The sequence below is a fragment of the Medicago truncatula genome, chromosome 8, assembly GCF_003473485.1.
Source record: "Medicago truncatula cultivar Jemalong A17 chromosome 8, MtrunA17r5.0-ANR, whole genome shotgun sequence".
NCBI classification, from domain to species: Eukaryota; Viridiplantae; Streptophyta; class Magnoliopsida; order Fabales; family Fabaceae; genus Medicago; species Medicago truncatula.
Window position 1 is genome coordinate 17,973,422 of NC_053049.1, and position 18,319 is coordinate 17,991,740.

Sequence of the window (18,319 nt, forward strand, 5' to 3'; positions counted from 1 at the left end):
TCATTTAGGTTCTTTGATGTGCTCTAGAGGGGAATCTTAAGATTATCAGATTTAGGAGGATCTTACAAATATCAGACCTTGAAGTTAACTTCTAAATTAGATTAATAACAATTGATCAAAATACTTGTGTTTGTCATCATCGAAAATGGTGAGATTGTTGGAACAAAATTGCATTTGTACAATACCTCTAAAGTTTTGATTATAACAAGATATTAAAGAACAATTAGATATGCTAAAATATGTTTAAGTGTGCAGGATCATAGATTAAAATTTATCAAGGTCTGAACATATATAAGAGCATCAGAAGCACAAGAGAAGCTAAAAGACTTGGTAAAATATTTGAAGGAATGTTAAAAATAAGTCAACATTTGGATAAGAATAGAGGTGCACTTAGAAGTTGCGGAAGACTAGACTCTGAAGTTCACCAGATTTTGAAGATTAGGAGACTTTGATGGACACGCCAGACTTTGTCTTCTTCTGAAGGTGTCACCTTCAAATAGTATAGTTTGTCTTATTCTGAATCACGTGTTAAGTCAAATTTAAGGACAAAAGGAATAAAACAGATAATTCTATTAGTAGGAGTGGATTTCGAATGTCTTTTCAAATGGCATTAATCATGTCAGGAAACATTCCAACGTCTTTGATTTGATGCTTCTCAAAGACTCTTAATGTGTTGGCACTCTCCAATGTCTCTCATTATTCTTGCATATATAAGGAACTGAAGACATGAAGAACAACACAAGACTCTGCAATTCAAAATTTTGTCATTACTTTGTCAAATTAAAAAGCGCATAAACACCTCTCATTGTATATCAAGTATAAAAATCAAACAATCTTTTATTTGATTAAGTTGGTTTGTAGAAGTCTCTTTCAGTTGTGATTGAGCATTTGGAAGTTTATTGCTGGTGTGCTTGAGCAAAGTCTCTTTCTTGTGTGCTTGAGCATTTGTAAGTGCAAGGGGACTCTACTACTCATGGACTCTCTCTCTCTCTCTCTCTCTCTCTCTCTCTCTCTCTCTCTCTCTCTCTCTCTCTCTCTCTCTCTCTCTCTCTCTCTCTCTCTCTCTCTCTCTCTCTCTCTCTCTCTCTCTCTCTCTCTCTCTCTCTCTCTCTCTCTCTCTCTCTCTCTCTCTCTCTCTCTCTCTCTCTCTCTCTCTCTCTCTCTCTCTCTCTCTCTCTCTCTCTCTCTCTCTCTCTCTCTCTCTCTCTCTCTCTCTCTCTCTCTCTCTCTCTCTCTCTCTCTCCCTTTCTTGTGTTTTTCTCACCTATAGTAAATGGAATATCCCAACAACTTTCCTGGTGAATCCAACATCGAAAACATCACGCTCTCGGTGATATCGATGTTCGATCAACATGTTTGGATTCATTCTCTAGATCGAAAACATGCTTTCGATTTTTTCCATAATCATCTTATATCTTTGGATTGGGCTTCTATTATTTGGTGTTCTTGCATTCCTTCTTCGTTCTCGTTTATTTATTGGAGCCTAACGCATTGGAAGCTTCCAACTGAATAAAATTTAAGGTTACGTGGTTGCATGGTCGTTTTCATTTGTGTGTTGTGCTACACTACCGATGAGACTTCCTCCCATTTGTTTCTGACGTGTAATTTTTCTCTGAGGTTGTCACAATGGTTGGGGCAAAAAGTGAATTGTTCTATTAATTTAGCCTCCATAGCTAACATTCTTGATTGCATCCTAGTCCATTGCAACTCTCAGGTGTGTGATGTTTATGTTGTTGCCATTGTGCATACAGTTCATACTATTTGGATGGCGAGGATTAATTTACGTTTTAGCTTCGACAGAATCTCAATAAATGTGGCGAAAGCTAAAAAAAAAATTCTCAGTTGCTTTGAGTGGTAATATTTCAAAAGGCAATTATTTACCGTGCATTTTAGATAATTTATTCATGGAAAATTCCATGATAGCTCCTAGTTATATGCGCTTCATAAGTATCATTCTGCTCATTTGGAAACCAAACATCGCCAGAAACAGTGCATTAATTCTAAATTAAGATTGAGCACTAATATGGAAATAAGAATCATACACTATTGACTTTTTGTTGGAGAACTACGGCATGAAATTATAGTTAGAGAATGTTTTGCACAACTCACAATTGAAAGTGAGAAAAACAAAAGAAGATGGTTTCTAAAAACCTTTTATAAGTGTTTTTCATAATCAGAGTAAGCAATAAGAGAATGAAAGATAAACACTGAGTCAGAGATAGAGAGAGAACACAACATTTTATCCTAGTTCACCCCACAATCAGAGGTTACATCCAGTTCCTTTGCACTTTCAATGAATTTTTTCACTATAATCACACAAGATTATAATTTGCTCAAATACACAAGATTATAATTTGCTCAAATACACAGTAAAAGGGATTGTGTTTACACTTGATATACAGTTAGAGGTGTAACTAACTTAAAGAACAAATGACTTCTAAACACTTGAGATATTCTAAGATTTAAAGTTTGTACGAATTTTTCTAAGTGTTTGAAGACTTTTGAATTTGACAGAGATTTTGCTCTTGTAAATTGTTCGAAGTGTTGTGTGTTCTTCAAACTACTAAAGTCCTTAAACATGAGAGAAATAATTAGAGCAGGTACTGCCAACTCATCAAATTTGTCCTTGAGAAGCTTGATCAGATTTTGAAAACATTGCCTCAATTGGATAATATCGTTGAATAGTACTTGTTCACAAATTGTACTTACGAGAGCTTGAAAATGGCCTTCCTTCAGAAAAAGACAAAACTGGTCAGAGTCACCAGACTACTAATGTCATCAAAACTTGTTTCCTTAAGAGACTGAATCATTCAGAGCTTGCTTCCTTTTGATCATAGTGTTGACTTTTTGTCAACCTTTCCTCAAATCAATTTAAAGTCTTCAGAAGTTACCAATGCTTTTCTTGTGTACAAAAATGTTTTCCTTTGTGCTTAGAGCTTGATGTATCAGAATTAAAACTCGACCTTTAAGTTAGAATTTAATTATATGGTCTTGCATACTTGATCACACATTAGAGTACCAAATTATTTTTTAATACATTGTTATCATCAAAACTTAAGAGACATCGTCCTAAAACTCATTTTGATTCAACAACAATGTGTGAAGGACTCTCACAATTTAACTTATCTGTTGGCTTATAAAAAAAAGTTGGGGGTTTGATTGGGTTAAAATTTAAAGTTTTATTTGCTTAATACTATTTTTCGTTATAATTGTTGAGCCAAAAATTAAAAAAAGAAAAGTCAAATTGTAATAAAAATGTAATAATATTATGCTTCCTCGGCATGATTGAGATGGAATATTAAAAACAATTAAAGAAAAAACCTGATTCCACTCATATGATAGACTGATAGTCACAAATAATATCACTATTAATTTTATAAAACAATTCAGCATGTGTATTCATTCTTTAAAAAAAAAAGGCTTAATTGCACTTTTGAACCCCTATCTTTTCAAAAGTTGCAGCTATGGATCCCTAACTAATTTAAATACAAAACAGCCCTTTATGTTTTGATTCTTTGGCAGTTTTGGACCCCTAGCCCATTGTTGACTTGGTCAACGCTGACGTGGCATCCTAAGTGAGGTGCCACGTGTCAATTTTTTTTTTTTTTTTTTGCCTTAGGGGTCCAAAATTGTCAAAAAATCAAAATATAGGGGGCTGTTTTGTATTTAAATTAGTTAGGGGTTCATAACCGTAACTTTTAGAAAGATAGGGGTCCAAAAGTGCAATTAAGCCAAAAAAAAACATGTGTATTAATATTTACAACATGATGATTCATTGCTCAAGAAACGGGATAACTAAAAAAATTAATATGCACTAATGTTTTTTATTTGAAAATAAACAAGTATACAATTATTTTCTACCCGTAGACTTTTATTTCTCCTGCACACTCAAAGAGGTACAAAGTTTTTTTCTTCATTATTTTTTTATAAGATCGTCTAATGACTTGATTCAGACACATTATGTGTGGAGAATCTGAGGTTCAAACACCAACCCTATATATAATGTCTATGATAGTTACCAAGTGAATTACATGACCATTATTTAGATTTTTATATAATACTATAAGTGTGAATTTTTATTTTTTTTTAAAGTTAACATAACCTTTTCACAATTAAGTAACCATTTTTAAGATATCTTGTAGGTTGTTAGAGTCTTCGACACACACATAATTTGTTTGGTTAACATAGCGGATACTAATAAGTTAGCTAATAATTTATAACTTATAATTGATGGTTGATGATGTATAGTTGATAGTTTATGATTTATTACTGATATTTGATAAGTTAATTGAAGTGTTTGGTAAAATTAGCAGTTCAACTAATTGATAAATCTTAAATGACATAAAAGGACAACATTAATTCATAGTAAAATTTAAATCAATCAATTTGTTTCAAATTTGTTTTAAATTTAATTCATGATAAATAACATTTTATTTTAAATTTATTTCATTTCAGATTTTATACTTTATAGAAAAATTAAATTTTATTTTAAAAAAATAAAAAATAATCAATCCATAATGTTAAAAACAAAAATGTTAAAAAAAAACACTCGATCACTTAGATGAGACGACACAATTATCTTCTTGCTTAACCAAGGTCATAGATTCAAATATAGCCTTGGATATGCAGCATCATTACAACTCGTAGGGAGAGTTGGAGCCAATTTGGCAGATTAATATCCGCAAGTTGCAACCCATTTGGGGTTGGCCTAGTGGTTGGCTTGGGATCTTGGAGTTTGCTCCTCCAGAGGTCTCAGGTTCGATTCCCTCAGATGTCAATTTCGGTGGGCTAAGTCCATACAGAACTTGCTCTGGATTTAAACGGGGCCCCTGCAAGTGGGCGGTGAGATTGGATTAGTCGATTCTTGGATCGGATACCGAGTTTTCAAAAAAATATCCGCAAGTTGCAAACAGAGGATACAAGTTTACACAATAATTTTTTTTAAGGAAAAAACAAAAATAAGTTATATATATAAAGAACAATTGAAATATTTTTAATAACAAGGGTAAAAAGGGGATAAAAATTATAAGTTATAAACTCAAACGTTATTTAAAATAACATCTGAAAAATAAGCTATAAGATAGTGAAATAATCTATAAGTTCATGGTGTAAAGACCGTTACCAAACATGCCTTTTTTGTCAGATGAACTTTGAAGCTTTAAGCTAACCTTTTGACCTTGCTAAACAAACCCATAATAGATTGTTGAGTCCAAAATCTTGTTTCTGAGACCATTTTTCGTTTATAAGGATGTTCTAATATTTATTCAACTTTTTTTTTAAGAATAATATTTATTCAGTTTTAATAAACTTCGGTGTCGACTTCATTATTTTCTAGCAACACTCGAATTTTAGGCTGCCTCAATAAGATATATGATTGATGAACATGATGCATAAATTATAATGCTAATTAAAATAAGAAGGTCATCATATTCATAAATTCACAATTTATACTCACAAGAACTTATTTGTATTTCCAATAAATTCATGAACACGATACATTATTTATTCTCCAGTCTACTATTTTCTATTGGGAGGAAACATTGGTTTATCTTAAGAGAACTTAAGATAAGCATGTTTCTGACCCCCACCATTGATTCATCAGCAAGTAACATCATATATCATCATTTATATAGAAATCACGAAGACACTGCTTTACCATAGCCTTTATCTTTGTATATGAAGTTTTCACTTCCGTAGAATCAGAGTGGTCAGTTGCATTGTATAGCCTTAAGATCTCATTATACACCTCCTCTTTCCTTTCAACATCATATACTTGGTCCAACATATCAATAAGTTTTTGAATTAAATGTTTCAAAGAGTGAGACTTCTTAACGGGGGAGGATGTCACACGCCTCATGGTGAGATCTTTCACCTTCATGCTCTCCATTTTGCGAAAAGCCATGATTTCTTCACCTCCTCTTAGGAAGTATGGTAAACATTGTGAGAATAGATTATATATCATACCTCTATTTATAAATGCAATCGATAAGAGGTTCATTAATATTTTTAATATTTAATTGAAAATATATCATAAAATATATATTGACTTGAAATTAATTGTGTATTTTTTTATTGTTTTATTTTTACATTTTTTTTTTTTGAAGAAAGGACGTTTAAATCTTGAATGGAACGATTTTTGGTTAGATTTTATTTACAGTCATGCCAAACTATGAATTATCATGACTCCATTTCTCAAAAATAACATATTACAAATAATCTAACTATGTCGGCGTATTATTTTAGAGATGGTCCTCGTAAGCTTGACTCAGTTGGTAAGAACAATGCATAATATATGCAAGATCCGGGGTTCAAACCCCAACCACCACAAAAATATATATATATATATATTATTTTAGAGATGGTAGATTTATTGGAAAAAATTAAAATTCTAAATTTTATAATTTATTAAATATTACAGTCAACAAATATTTATTACATATAATATTTTATCATAAAAATAGTATTATTGTAAATGTAATTGGAGTTATTGATATTTAGTCAAATCTATTAATAAAACCATCTCATGTTACATTACTTTACAAATTTACTCACAAAATAAAAATTATATTTATTATTATACTATTCTTATAATATTAACGTGAAGTTTTTCTCTCTTTCAAATAGTCAAACAATGAAACTCATACATACTAACTTCTAAAATAGCGGAGAATTGATGGTTCGAATTTATGTTCCAACATATTTAATAACCTAGAACTTTTAACCATTTTTTTAGAGATCTTTTAGCCATCCTTTTTGTACTTATGAAACATAAACATGTCTATATATCTATCGATTTATGCAGACTTGAGTTTTAGAATGAGTGACGAGTTGTCATCTCGTTGAAAAGACATAAATCAGGAGTTGTTATGTGATAAGTGAACTTGAAAATCTGTGTTCTTTACCTTTCTTAGTTTAGGTGAACTTAAAACCTTGTAGGAGAAAAGACCGTGATAACTTATAATCCCCGCAGACGGCGCCACTGATCATACCTGATCAAAAGGTCATTGCTGATGCGGTGCTTTCATGGTTGTTATGAGCAGTTTGTTTTAACTGGACCAACGAGAGGGTGTACTTGCAGACACTTTGAGGCTCAAGTCAGTACTAAGACCGAAGGGAGGGGGGGGGGGGGGGGGGTGGTTAAGGTTAGAAAGAGAATGTACCTTTGGGGACTGCTATGAATCCCCTATTTATAATATGGAGGTGAAGGTCCCGTTGTAGGGCACACATGTGGGTTCGGCGGCTAAAAATTTGTGGAAACTGTTACCGTCGAGCGAAATTCATGGGGCACGTTATGTTGGAACAAAATATGTTTTACAATAAACCTTAATGAGTTTTGATGATAACAAGGTATTAAAACTTGTCAATTGGTTATTGCTAACATTTGTTCAAGTGTACATGACCATAGACAAAGTTGATCAATTTAATAGGTCTTGGAAGAACAAAAGAGAGCAAAGGAATCAACGTGAAGAGAAACCTAGAAGCATCTGAAGAAATCTGCCTCTGAAGTTGAAAGTGCCTTTGAAGACAAAATGCATCTGATGACGTCATCAGAAGCAAGACCTTCAGAAGCTAATTGGAGACATTCCCAATCATTTGAACTGGTCTCCCATGTTGCCACAAGCACCTCCCTCGCAGAGAGGATGTGTGCTGCGAGTAATGGGCAAAATGCGGGGATTTGATAGAGATTTGGCTCTTGTAAATTGTTCGAAGTGTTGTATGTTCTTCAAACTACTCGGGTTGTTAAACCGGAGAGAAATAATAGAGTTGTAGTTTGATGATTGCCATCTCATCAAATTTGTCTTTGCGAAGTTTAATCAGATTTTAAAAAATTTGCCTCAATTGGATAACGTCGTTGGTACTTGAGAAATCTGTTGCTGCATATGGAATGATTTGTTACATTCTTTTTACCTTTAAACTTTTTTGTTTGTTTCTACACATTATTAGAAGAAGACAAATTGTACTTATTAGAGCATGAAAACAACTTTCTTTCATAAGAAGACAAAACTAGTGAGAGTCACCCAGACTGCTGATGTCATCAAAACTTGTTTCCTTCAGAGGCCGAATCCATCAGAGTTTGCTTTCATCAGAGTCTTCAGGACTCCTTCTTATTAGAGTGTTGACTTTTTGTTGACCTTTCCTCAGATCAATTATAACGTCTTTAGAAGTTCCCATTGCTTTTTTTGACTACATAAATGTTCTCATTTGTGTTCAAAGCTTGATGTATCATAATCAAAACTCGACCTTTAAGTTAGAATTTAATCATATGGTCCTGCATATTTAAACACACATTAAAGTATCAAGTTGTTCTTTCAGACATTGTTATCATCAAAATTCATGAGACATTGTCGTAAACCCCATTTTGGTTAAACAACAATGTACGAAGGAAACTCCATTTAACTTATCTCTTGGCTTGTAAAAAAAAGTTGGGGATTGATTGGGTTAAAATTTAGAGTTTTATTTTCTTAACACTATTTTTCGTTATAATTGTTGAGCCAAGAATTAAAAAAAGAAAAGTCAAATTATTATAAAAATCTAATAATAGTATGCTTCCTCGGCAATGATTGAGATAGAATATAAAAAACAATAACAGAAAAAAAATCGGCCAGTTTTCTGAGAGGTCGCTTGATTGAAAGATAAATACTTTAACATTGTGAAACTTAGTTCGATATTTGGCATTGAGACAGAATAACAGAAAAAACCCGATTCCACTCATTATGATAGTCACCAATAATAGTTTAGAAGGTTGTTCTTATAGTTATCAAGAACAAGCCCAAAAATTCATGAACTTTATCAATAACATTCAAGGATCACGTGGCATAAATAAAAGTCGAGTAAACTATATTGAATTAGATCAATCAAAGAATAAACACATTTATTTGATTAAAGTTAAAAAGGCATCTTCAATGATCATTCAAGACTTATGAACAATTGAAGTACAAAATATTATGAATATTCCATCAAGAATATCATCCTAGATCTTATACATAGTGCACTTCATTGATGTTTCACTATTAGAATTTGATTACATCAAATGAGAGTTTTACAAATCATCCTAAGTGAAATAAGGGAACATTCTGAAGTTCAGAAAGTTCATTTCCAGCACTTGCTTCCAATCTGACAGACAAGTACAGTTGTTGAAAAGTGAAAGCAAAAGCAAAAAGCAAGTTCAAGTGTGACTCAATAAGAATTAGACACGCAAGGGGTTTGGTACTATACAAAGATCAAAAAATCCCCTAAAGCATGGGTATGAAGTGACAGTTTCACTTTTCTCTCTTCTGCACAAGTTCCAAGACAAATCTCGAAAGGCTTTTTGTCCATCAACATTATGAAGTATGTACAAAGAACATTACTCATGGACAAGCTCATAAATTCATCTGACATTCATAAGATGAACCTAGAAACACATATGACATTCATCCATGTGAAACCAGGAACAATATCCTGATGAACACAACAACATTCTGAAGTATTCTGAAGAACTCAACAATATTCTGAAGTACTCTAATGACCCCAGAAACATTCTGAAGTTCAGAATGTTGATCAAGACTTTTAAGAAAAATTTGCCAAGTCCCAAGGCACGTGGCACAACACCATTGGACACGTCCTAACAATTACAAGAGGTCAAGAAACTCTATAAAAGGAGAGAAAAGGTCTGCATTGTAGGACACAGCTTACAAGCATACTTAAACAACTTATTAAAAGTGTTTAAAGCTTCATAGCAACATTGATTTCACAAATTAACTCTAAAGATTCATAAAATCTCCTAGAGTGTTAATCAATCTTCTCTTATCTTTTTAAAGATAATCTTACTTTTCTCTTCTTCTTCCTCTTGTTCAATTTTATTCAAACTTCTAAATCAATTGGAAGAGAAAAATCTCATCTTGCTTTAAAGGTATTAAAGTGTAGGTTGAGTAGAAAGTTTTAAAGTCCAGTTTGACTTAGCAATCAAAGTTGTGAGCTTACTGAGGCTTAGAGAATACAAGTTGTAATTGTTCCAAGGGAACAAAGTTGTACGATACAAGAGTTGAGAGGTTATTTCAAGCATTATAGTGGAAATTCTCACAAGATTGTGAGGAGTGGATTAACCCACATTGGATGAACCACTATAAATTATGTGTGTTCTTATTCTCTTCCTTATACTCTTTACTTTCATTAAACACAACAAACACAATCACTTCAATAGGACATAAAACCACCCCTTCTCGTTGAATAAATGAAAGAAAGTTTAGAGAAAAGTTGAAGTTTCTCTCACTAAAAAACTCGGGGCGGCTAACATGAAAATGCAATATATATTTTAAAAGTCCTCTCACTTGATACACTCCATATATATATATATATATATATATATATATATATATATATATAATTTTAATCAAAATCAAAATCAAAATATTTTTATTCAAAATCATAATTGTATAAAAATCACGATTCGAAATTCATATCCATTAGCATAATAGAAATTACATATATAGACGAAAGTTTAACACCATTAATAATAATAATAATAATAATAATAATAATAATAATTGCTTGTGTCTCTTTTATATTCGTTGCATTAGATTTTGAACATTGTTTCAGATCCCGAGCTCTATCACACTTTGAACTTAGTTTAAAAAGAAAAAAAAAACTAACACAATTCACACTTATTTTTTGTGGTTTCTCACCTTCAAATCAGATTGATATGATAATATTAATAAAAAACCTTTTGACACACAAGACTATTTTGATTAACAAAATATACAATCAATAATTATTTTATAATTTCGATACTAATATAACCATATATCGAAGTTAGCACAACATTTTAACGTGAAAATTATTTTGGTTAACAAAGTGTACCAAAATAATTACTTTGACATTATTTATTTCAAGAATTATTTTGAAATTTTGATAGACACATAAAATCTAAATGATTATAACTTTTAATAAATAATTAAATACACACACTCTTTTGTACAAAAAAAAAAGAAGAGAAATGATACTTGTACAACCACTTTTTGACAACTTTATCTCTCATACTCACATAATACTCTTATTATCTCTTTTCCTTTTTTCTCTCTTTCTTTGTTTTTGACCAATAAAAAGAGGGAAAAAAAGAAGTTGTCACAAAAGTTGAACCAAATAGTTGTTCAAATATCACTATTAAAAAAAAAAATATATAATAATACCCACTGAACTTAGCAACCAGGTTGTATGCGGTATCGTTTTTCACGCATTTTATTGGTGTTTTATATTTTTCTTTTCTCTCCTGTTTTAGTTTGTTTTGGAGAAGGTAGATTTGATGGGAAACTCGCAGGCGAAAAAGCGTGAAGCTGAATATTCCGGAAATGTTGAAGCGAGAAATACTTCCAAAGTTCTATCACCGCGATTTCAACAACAAGAAGAAGCGTCTTTCAATATTCATCTTCATGGTAAGAAAAAGCTCGCTACGAAGGAGAAATATGCTTTAATTCCTGATAATTTTACAACTCTTGAACAGGTTAGTATTTCTGCTTTCTTTATTTTTTCTGCAACTTCTTGCTTTGTTTTTTTTGTGGATAGATTTTGTTTACAAATCCATGGATAGTTTTTATGGATAATGTTTAAAGGAAAGCCGTTGACCCAAGAAGAGTAGTTTGTGGAAGACTTGAAGTAGATACTACACTATCTACTCTCCTGGTCCCACAATAATTGTCACTCCCTATTTCAAACAAAATTATTTCATACAATTTTAAATGGGCTTAATTGCACTTTTGACCCCTATCTTTCTAAAAGTTGCGATTTTGGCCCCCTAATTAATTAAAATACAAAACAGCCCCCTATGTATTGGATCTTTGACAGTTTTGGCCCCCAACGGGCTGTTTTGTATTTTAATTAGTTAGGGGTAAAATTGCAACTTTTGAAAAGATAGGGGATCAAAAGTACAATTAAGCCTTTTAAATATAACAAAAAATTAGTAAGTTTATTAAGACTAAATAATCACAAGTGTATATTTTCTGTTACTAAATTATCCTAAGTCAAATTATAGTTTTTCATTTCCTAAGTATCTCCTCCGGCCTCAAATATAAGTAAAGATTCATCTTGTCAGGTTTATTGAATAACTTATAAATCTGATATCTATGATAAATCGGATACATCAATTATTCGAAGAACTTGAAAATAAACAATTCTTAATATTTGAGACGAGAGGGAGAACTCAACCAAAGGACATAACTATGCGCTTTTTTTAGTTGCTTTTGACGGTTATTTTTCAATCTTCATATAAAATGTTCATAACTACTCATAATTTCCTATGATTTTTTCAAAGTTTATTATAGCCACAAAAAGTGTATTTTAAGTGAAGATCAACTCTAAAAGTACCTATATTTTCAAAGAAATGCACCTAAATTTTTTCAAAAAACTAAATGTATCTAAGAATTTGTAATAAGTCTTATATTTTAGGAGTATTTTTTTCAAAACAGATTTATATATAAGGACAAAGTAGTAGTAATTGATTTTGTTTTTTCTTTGTTTTGTTTTACGAAATTTTAAAGGCAAAGGAATACTGTGAATAAATTATTGGAAAAGGTTAATTGAAATGAATTTTTTATGATTGCTACTTGGTACAAGGCATTACCTACGAAAGAAAAACCAAACATGAACAGCCAATCACAGAAAGTTGAAAATAAAGATAAGTTAATTAAAATAACACTAGTGGCATTCTTTCATTTCTTCAACTTGAGTATCATAGGCTAAAATCATAGTACATATAGTCTCAAAACATATATATGTTTAATGTGGAGCTTGTGTGATAGGTGAAAATTGGCGGTCACTCTCAAAACATTATTGAAGAAAATAAACTATGAAATAATTCACACAAACGACTCAAACAAAAAAACAGTAAAACAAAATTTAAGTTGAATGAACCCACTTGGGTTGGCCTAGTGGTATTGGCTTGGGACCTGGGAGTGTACTTCTCCTCAAGGTCTCAGGTTCGATTCTCTCTGGTGCCAATTTGAGAGGGTTAATTTAGCTTCTTCAAAAAAAAAAAAAAAAAAGTTGAATGAGCACTAAGATGTCAGCATCACAATGGGTGTTTCTACCAACTAAAGAAGTTTTCCTTTTGGGAAATGATTCGGTTGGACCTAAGAAGATGGTTGAGATGCTTGGATCCTGTCGAGGTTGATCCGCCGATCTGTCCCTTGTTAGCCTGGTTCTGTTGAACTGAGCTATGGTGATGATTTTGGTGAGGTTGGTTGATTGTTAGCCTCCGGTGATACGAAGGGAGTTGTGGTACCTGCGCACACGCTCCAACGCCCAAGTAAGCAAGGGGTTCAAGAGGAGAGGTCACAAGTTTAGGGTAAGAAGTGTCATACTTGTCCCAAGGCTAAGGCTGGGTATATATAGGAGTTAGGTAGGGCTTGACCGGCAAACCTTATCCTGACAATCATACCTGTTGGTACGGACGTGGGTAACCGGCCCTTGGAGCAGCCTTCGGCCTGCGTAGACGTGATCAACCCCCGACCCTCGTGTGTAACCCTTGGCCCGCACCGTAATCTGATGGATTTTAGGGCGTGTCCATCATATGGTATCGCCTGCTTTAGTTGATTTGGGTCGGAGCTGGATTGGGCTTTAGCCCAGTCCTGAACAGGAACTAACCTTCAATGTTGAATAGAAGACTTGATTTTGGATTGAGCACGTAAACAAGCAAAAACTTAAGGTTACATTTGGATGGAGAATTTTGGAGAGTTGGGAAGGACTTATTTTGCTTTTATAAATTAAAGAAGCTATAAAATGTTATTAAAAATGCATTAAGTTTGATTAAAATGTTATATGATCATCAATCATGTTCTTTTATTTTCTTTTTTTAAATATCAAATATAAGCTCACCCCTCAAAAACCACATCTAAGCATACCCTAAATAAATTGAGGTTAGGCCAAACATGATTTTTTTCCCCTTATTACAGGTTACAAGTGCCTTGAGGCATGAAGGTTTAGAATCCTCAAATCTTATCCTTGGAATTGATTTTACGAAAAGCAATGAATGGACTGGTAAGTAGTACATTAACAATGAGTAATTCAATGATACATAGCGGTGCATATACGATTAAATGCAACTGTAAATGTAATTGAGATCTAAAATATAATTTATTTCTGGTTTGACATTAAAATATAGACTTGAATTGGTTATATTTTCCTTTTGAAATGACTGCTTTTAATCCATGTTGTTTTTGAAGGCAGAAGCTCGTTTAATAATAAAAGCCTGCATTCTATTGGAGGGACACCTAACCCTTATGAGAAAGCCATTTCGATTATTGGCAAGACTTTGGCTCCTTTTGATGACGACAACTTGATTCCTTGTCTTGGTTTTGGTGATGGTAAGGCATGATAAAAATTAAAGCTCGACTCGACATATATGAAAGAAACTAACAAAGTTAATATTCTTTTCAGCATTATTATTTATTATATTTGTTCGATTTTTGTTACTATACAGCTACGACTCATGATAGCGAAGTGTTTAGCTTTCATGCTGATGATTCTTCATGCCATGGATTTGAGGAAGTTTTGGCCTGCTATCAAAAAATTGTTCCAAACTTGAGTCTTTCAGGTAATTATGATCTTAGCTTATAATGTTGTTCTTTTTGCAATCACATAGCTCTTTATGCTGTATTTACTCGTTATAGACTGAATGTATACATTGTTTTAGATCAAATACTCCATGCATTTTGATATCAATAAATTTAAGGACTCAAAACGTAGAAATTTATAGAAGAAAAGTTACCAAGAATGAAAACACTATGAAACTGCCCCAATTTGTTCAACCACCCTATATGGGTTCGTGTGAAGTCTTAGGATCGAGTTTTATGAATGGAAAAATTGGTGTTGGGAGAGCTTTTCCTTCGGTGTCCATCCACTCGGTTTGGATCGGATTAGTCACAGTCCAATATGACTTCAATGTTGAGGGTATAGTAAAAAAAGCACCAATGATTCCTAGTTTCATAGAACAAGGCATGGAATAGAAATTCTGTTCCACATTTATGCTCGTCTAATGGAATAAATTACAGAATGGAATCCCCGTTAATTTGCAGTACCAACATTAGTAAACTTTAAGAGCCACGGCTAAATAAATATTTGCTTTTTGTTTGTAGGACCAACTTCATATGCACCGGTGATTGAGGCTGCAATGGACATTGTTGAGAAAACTCATGGCCAATTCCATGTGTTGGTTATTGTTGCAGATGGCCAGGTACATACTTTTTGTTTTTTTGAAGTAAGGCTGGGTATATACTGTGAAATTGTGTATTCAAAATTATTTATATTCCAACTTTCCCATAGTTGTATTATTTTATTTGGTTTGAACTACGAAGGTTACAAGATATGGCAACAATGAAGGTGGGAAACTTAGTCCTCAAGAAGAGAAAACAATAAAAGCAATCGCTGATGCAAGGTAAATATGCAAAATTGATAATTATAAGCAACCTTAAATGCTCATCAAGATCATTTGCAGTAAAATGAATCCGCTCTAGGAAAAAAAGGAATTATCAACAAAAATGGAAGTTAGCATTAGCTATAAATAACGATAACAGAAGTATCGTTAACTATAAAAACGAACCAGCGCCAACTGCTTAATCAAACATTAATTATCTGTTTTATACTTTTTGTGCTTTCAGTTCATATCCTCTTTCTATTGTTCTGGTTGGAGTTGGTGATGGACCTTGGGAAGATATGAAAAAGTTTGATGACAAGTTACCTGCACGCGATTTCGACAATTTTCAGGTTACAGCAAATTAGCATAGTAGTTACATTACTTAGTTACATTGTTTGCAATCACCTAGTTAAAAATATTAAAGCATCTTTCTTGTTTTATGCAGTTTGTTAACTTCACCGACATTATGTCTAAGAAAATAAGCCCTTCTGCAAAAGAAGCTGCTTTTGCTCTGGCTGCTCTTATGGAGATACCTTTCCAATATAAAGCAGCTCTTGAGCTCGGATTACTTGGGTGAGTTTTAATACACTCGGTAGCTTTTCATTAGGTGGTTTTCTTTCAGGCAACTATTTGTTAAAATTTGCTGTTGATGATTAATCATATTTGTTTTTTATTTTCTTCCTTCTTTGCTCTATGGACAAAAGTCGTGCAACGGGAAGGGCAAAGAAAATGGTTCCAAGACCTCCTCCGGCTCCTTATTCTCGACATATGCCACCAGAACATTTTCTGAGCAGAATGCCAACATCATCCATGGATGACCAGCGAAACCAAATGGTACATATGATTGCAAACTAGGGTGCTTCGTTAAATTTTCTCCTCTATTTCCTAGAAGTTAATTTGGGTACAAGAATTAAGTAATGAAGACCGCTATTAAACACAACACTATTGTTGAACTGTTCTGTAGAAGGTCAACACATTTTCTAAAATGCGATCTATATATGAAGATCAATTGAATTTATAGAAAATAGACGTATCCAACCAGCAGCCGACAATAGAACTTTATCCGACAACATCATAAATTTTTACTATAGATCAATGTTATCGATAGTAGAAAGCCAAAAATCTGCAATAAAATATCATGGCACCGCGTTCCTTCACCTATTGGCCACTGCAGTGGTCCGAAAATCTGCCACCGCCATAAAACATCATGGCACTCCAATCCTTCACCTATTTAACGGCGCTGTTACAGATTATATCTCTAGTAGAAAGCTGATTTTTACTATATACAAAGCTGTTACACAAGTGTATATATACAAAAGAATTTGATGTCCGAGGCATCTAGATTACATGAGCTGGAGCAATAAATTCAAAGATACAAAGTTGAATCATTGTTATGAATGCTGATTTTGTGGGATATCCATGATAATGCCAACAATAATAACTCTCAACAATTAAGAAACTGACCAGTCTTTGTGATAGATTTATTTTATGTTTTAATATCTAATAATCTATGCAGGAATGTGCTATATGTCTGACCAATAAAAAGGATTTGGCCTTTGGATGTGGTCACATGGTAAGCTTCATTAAATTATTGACCTCCTGTCTATTCTGTTATTATACAATCTGTTTCATCGTATTTAGATGCATGGAAGAGCTTATTCACAATTTATTTAAACATATTTTAATGATGCAGTATATGTTTATATTAGTGAATTGGATACATTAATAAATTTTCGGTCAATTATCAAAATAGATTATGTATAAGATATAAGCTATTTATTAAAACATATATATGCTCATTAAATTTTGGAATGCAGACCTGCAGAGATTGTGGATCAAGATTAAGTGATTGTCCGATATGCCGCCAAAGGATCACCAATCGCCTAAGGGTGTTTACGGGATGACTTTAGCATGAAAAATCATGTACATTAATTAACTGTATCATATTTATGTATGATAGTGGCTTTTAAGAGTGGTTAAGAATGGCCATGCAGCCATGCTTTGCATAATATGATAGCTTGGATTTGTAGGAATGGTTTGGGAGTGAAGAATCATAGTATGAATTTGAAGAAATTCATATTGATGGCTAGCTGTAAAATATTGTACATACTGCTTTATTTGTTTCTTCTGTTAAATTTTTACTTGTGTTTTCAAGGATTCTACCAGTTCTTTATTAATATCTTCCAGATAAGTTCTAGAAGTCATATTATCTAGAATAGAGATATTCAGTTTTTTTCTTCTTCCTAAACGAGTCCCACATGTACACACATCTTTCAATTAGAATTTTTTTATAAGAATACTTAATGAGCAATGCTATGCAGTGCGGGACATGTGGTCACGGAATTTGACGAAACACCAACAACACTTACCATTCAAGGGTAAAGTGGAAATAAAGAAATGATATGGGGGTAAAAATGTAATGGCAAATTCATAGTAAAGTCATTCGTTGTTTTTCGTTTAGATTCTTCCGTACTATGTAGCATTTTCCATACTTAATAAGCATGCAACAGCTCTCCAACCCAGTATCTCTAACGAAAAATCTAAACTGATCTTGCAAATAACTCTTCATCATTACATTTCAACAATTGGTCCAACATGTATTGTAAAAATTGTTTATTTTAATGGTAGATATTGGTGGGTTCCACTTAATATAGAGTGATTCGATGAGACCTTGTTTTCATGTACTCAATTCTTTTTTCCCTAATGACGGTACCTCGTAAATACCATGTCTTAAATGGAGAGATCCCCCCTCGAGGATGGTCTCGTAGTTTTATTTTTGGTGATTAATCCTTGGTTTTTTTAAGGAAGGGATAAAAATATTATTATATTATTTTATGTTTATCATCTCTTTTTTCTATTTGTCTTCAATTTAAGCATATTTTAAAAACACTTGAAAATCAAAGACACCTTGTTTAACAGCAAATCATTATGCCC

The 18,319-nt window shown here is 32.7% G+C and overlaps 1 protein-coding gene across 1 annotated transcript; it reads left to right on the forward strand.

Annotated features, from left to right (window-relative positions):
* The first annotated feature begins 11,191 nt into the window (after positions 1 to 11,191).
* LOC25502446 (E3 ubiquitin-protein ligase RGLG4) lies at positions 11,192 to 17,550 on the forward strand. The gene is made up of 11 exons (XM_013589854.3): positions 11,192 to 11,479; positions 13,926 to 14,010; positions 14,196 to 14,336; positions 14,453 to 14,566; positions 15,108 to 15,205; positions 15,327 to 15,406; positions 15,630 to 15,735; positions 15,831 to 15,958; positions 16,090 to 16,219; positions 16,902 to 16,958; positions 17,203 to 17,550. Exons 1-11 carry the CDS (start codon positions 11,282 to 11,284, stop codon positions 17,287 to 17,289), a joined length of 1,224 nt encoding a protein of 407 aa, XP_013445308.1. The 5' UTR covers positions 11,192 to 11,281; the 3' UTR covers positions 17,290 to 17,550.
* Positions 17,551 to 18,319: the final 769 nt, after the last annotated feature.

Coding starts and splice junctions, on each gene's coding strand:
- LOC25502446 (XM_013589854.3), top strand. CDS start 11,282: ATGGGAAACTCGCAGGCGAAAAAGCGTGAAGCTGAATATTCCGGAAAT. Junction 15,736..15,830: donor GCGATTTCGACAATTTTCAG/GTTACAGCAAAT, acceptor TGTTTTATGCAG/TTTGTTAACTTCACCGACAT. Junction 16,959..17,202: donor CCTTTGGATGTGGTCACATG/GTAAGCTTCATT, acceptor TTTGGAATGCAG/ACCTGCAGAGATTGTGGATC.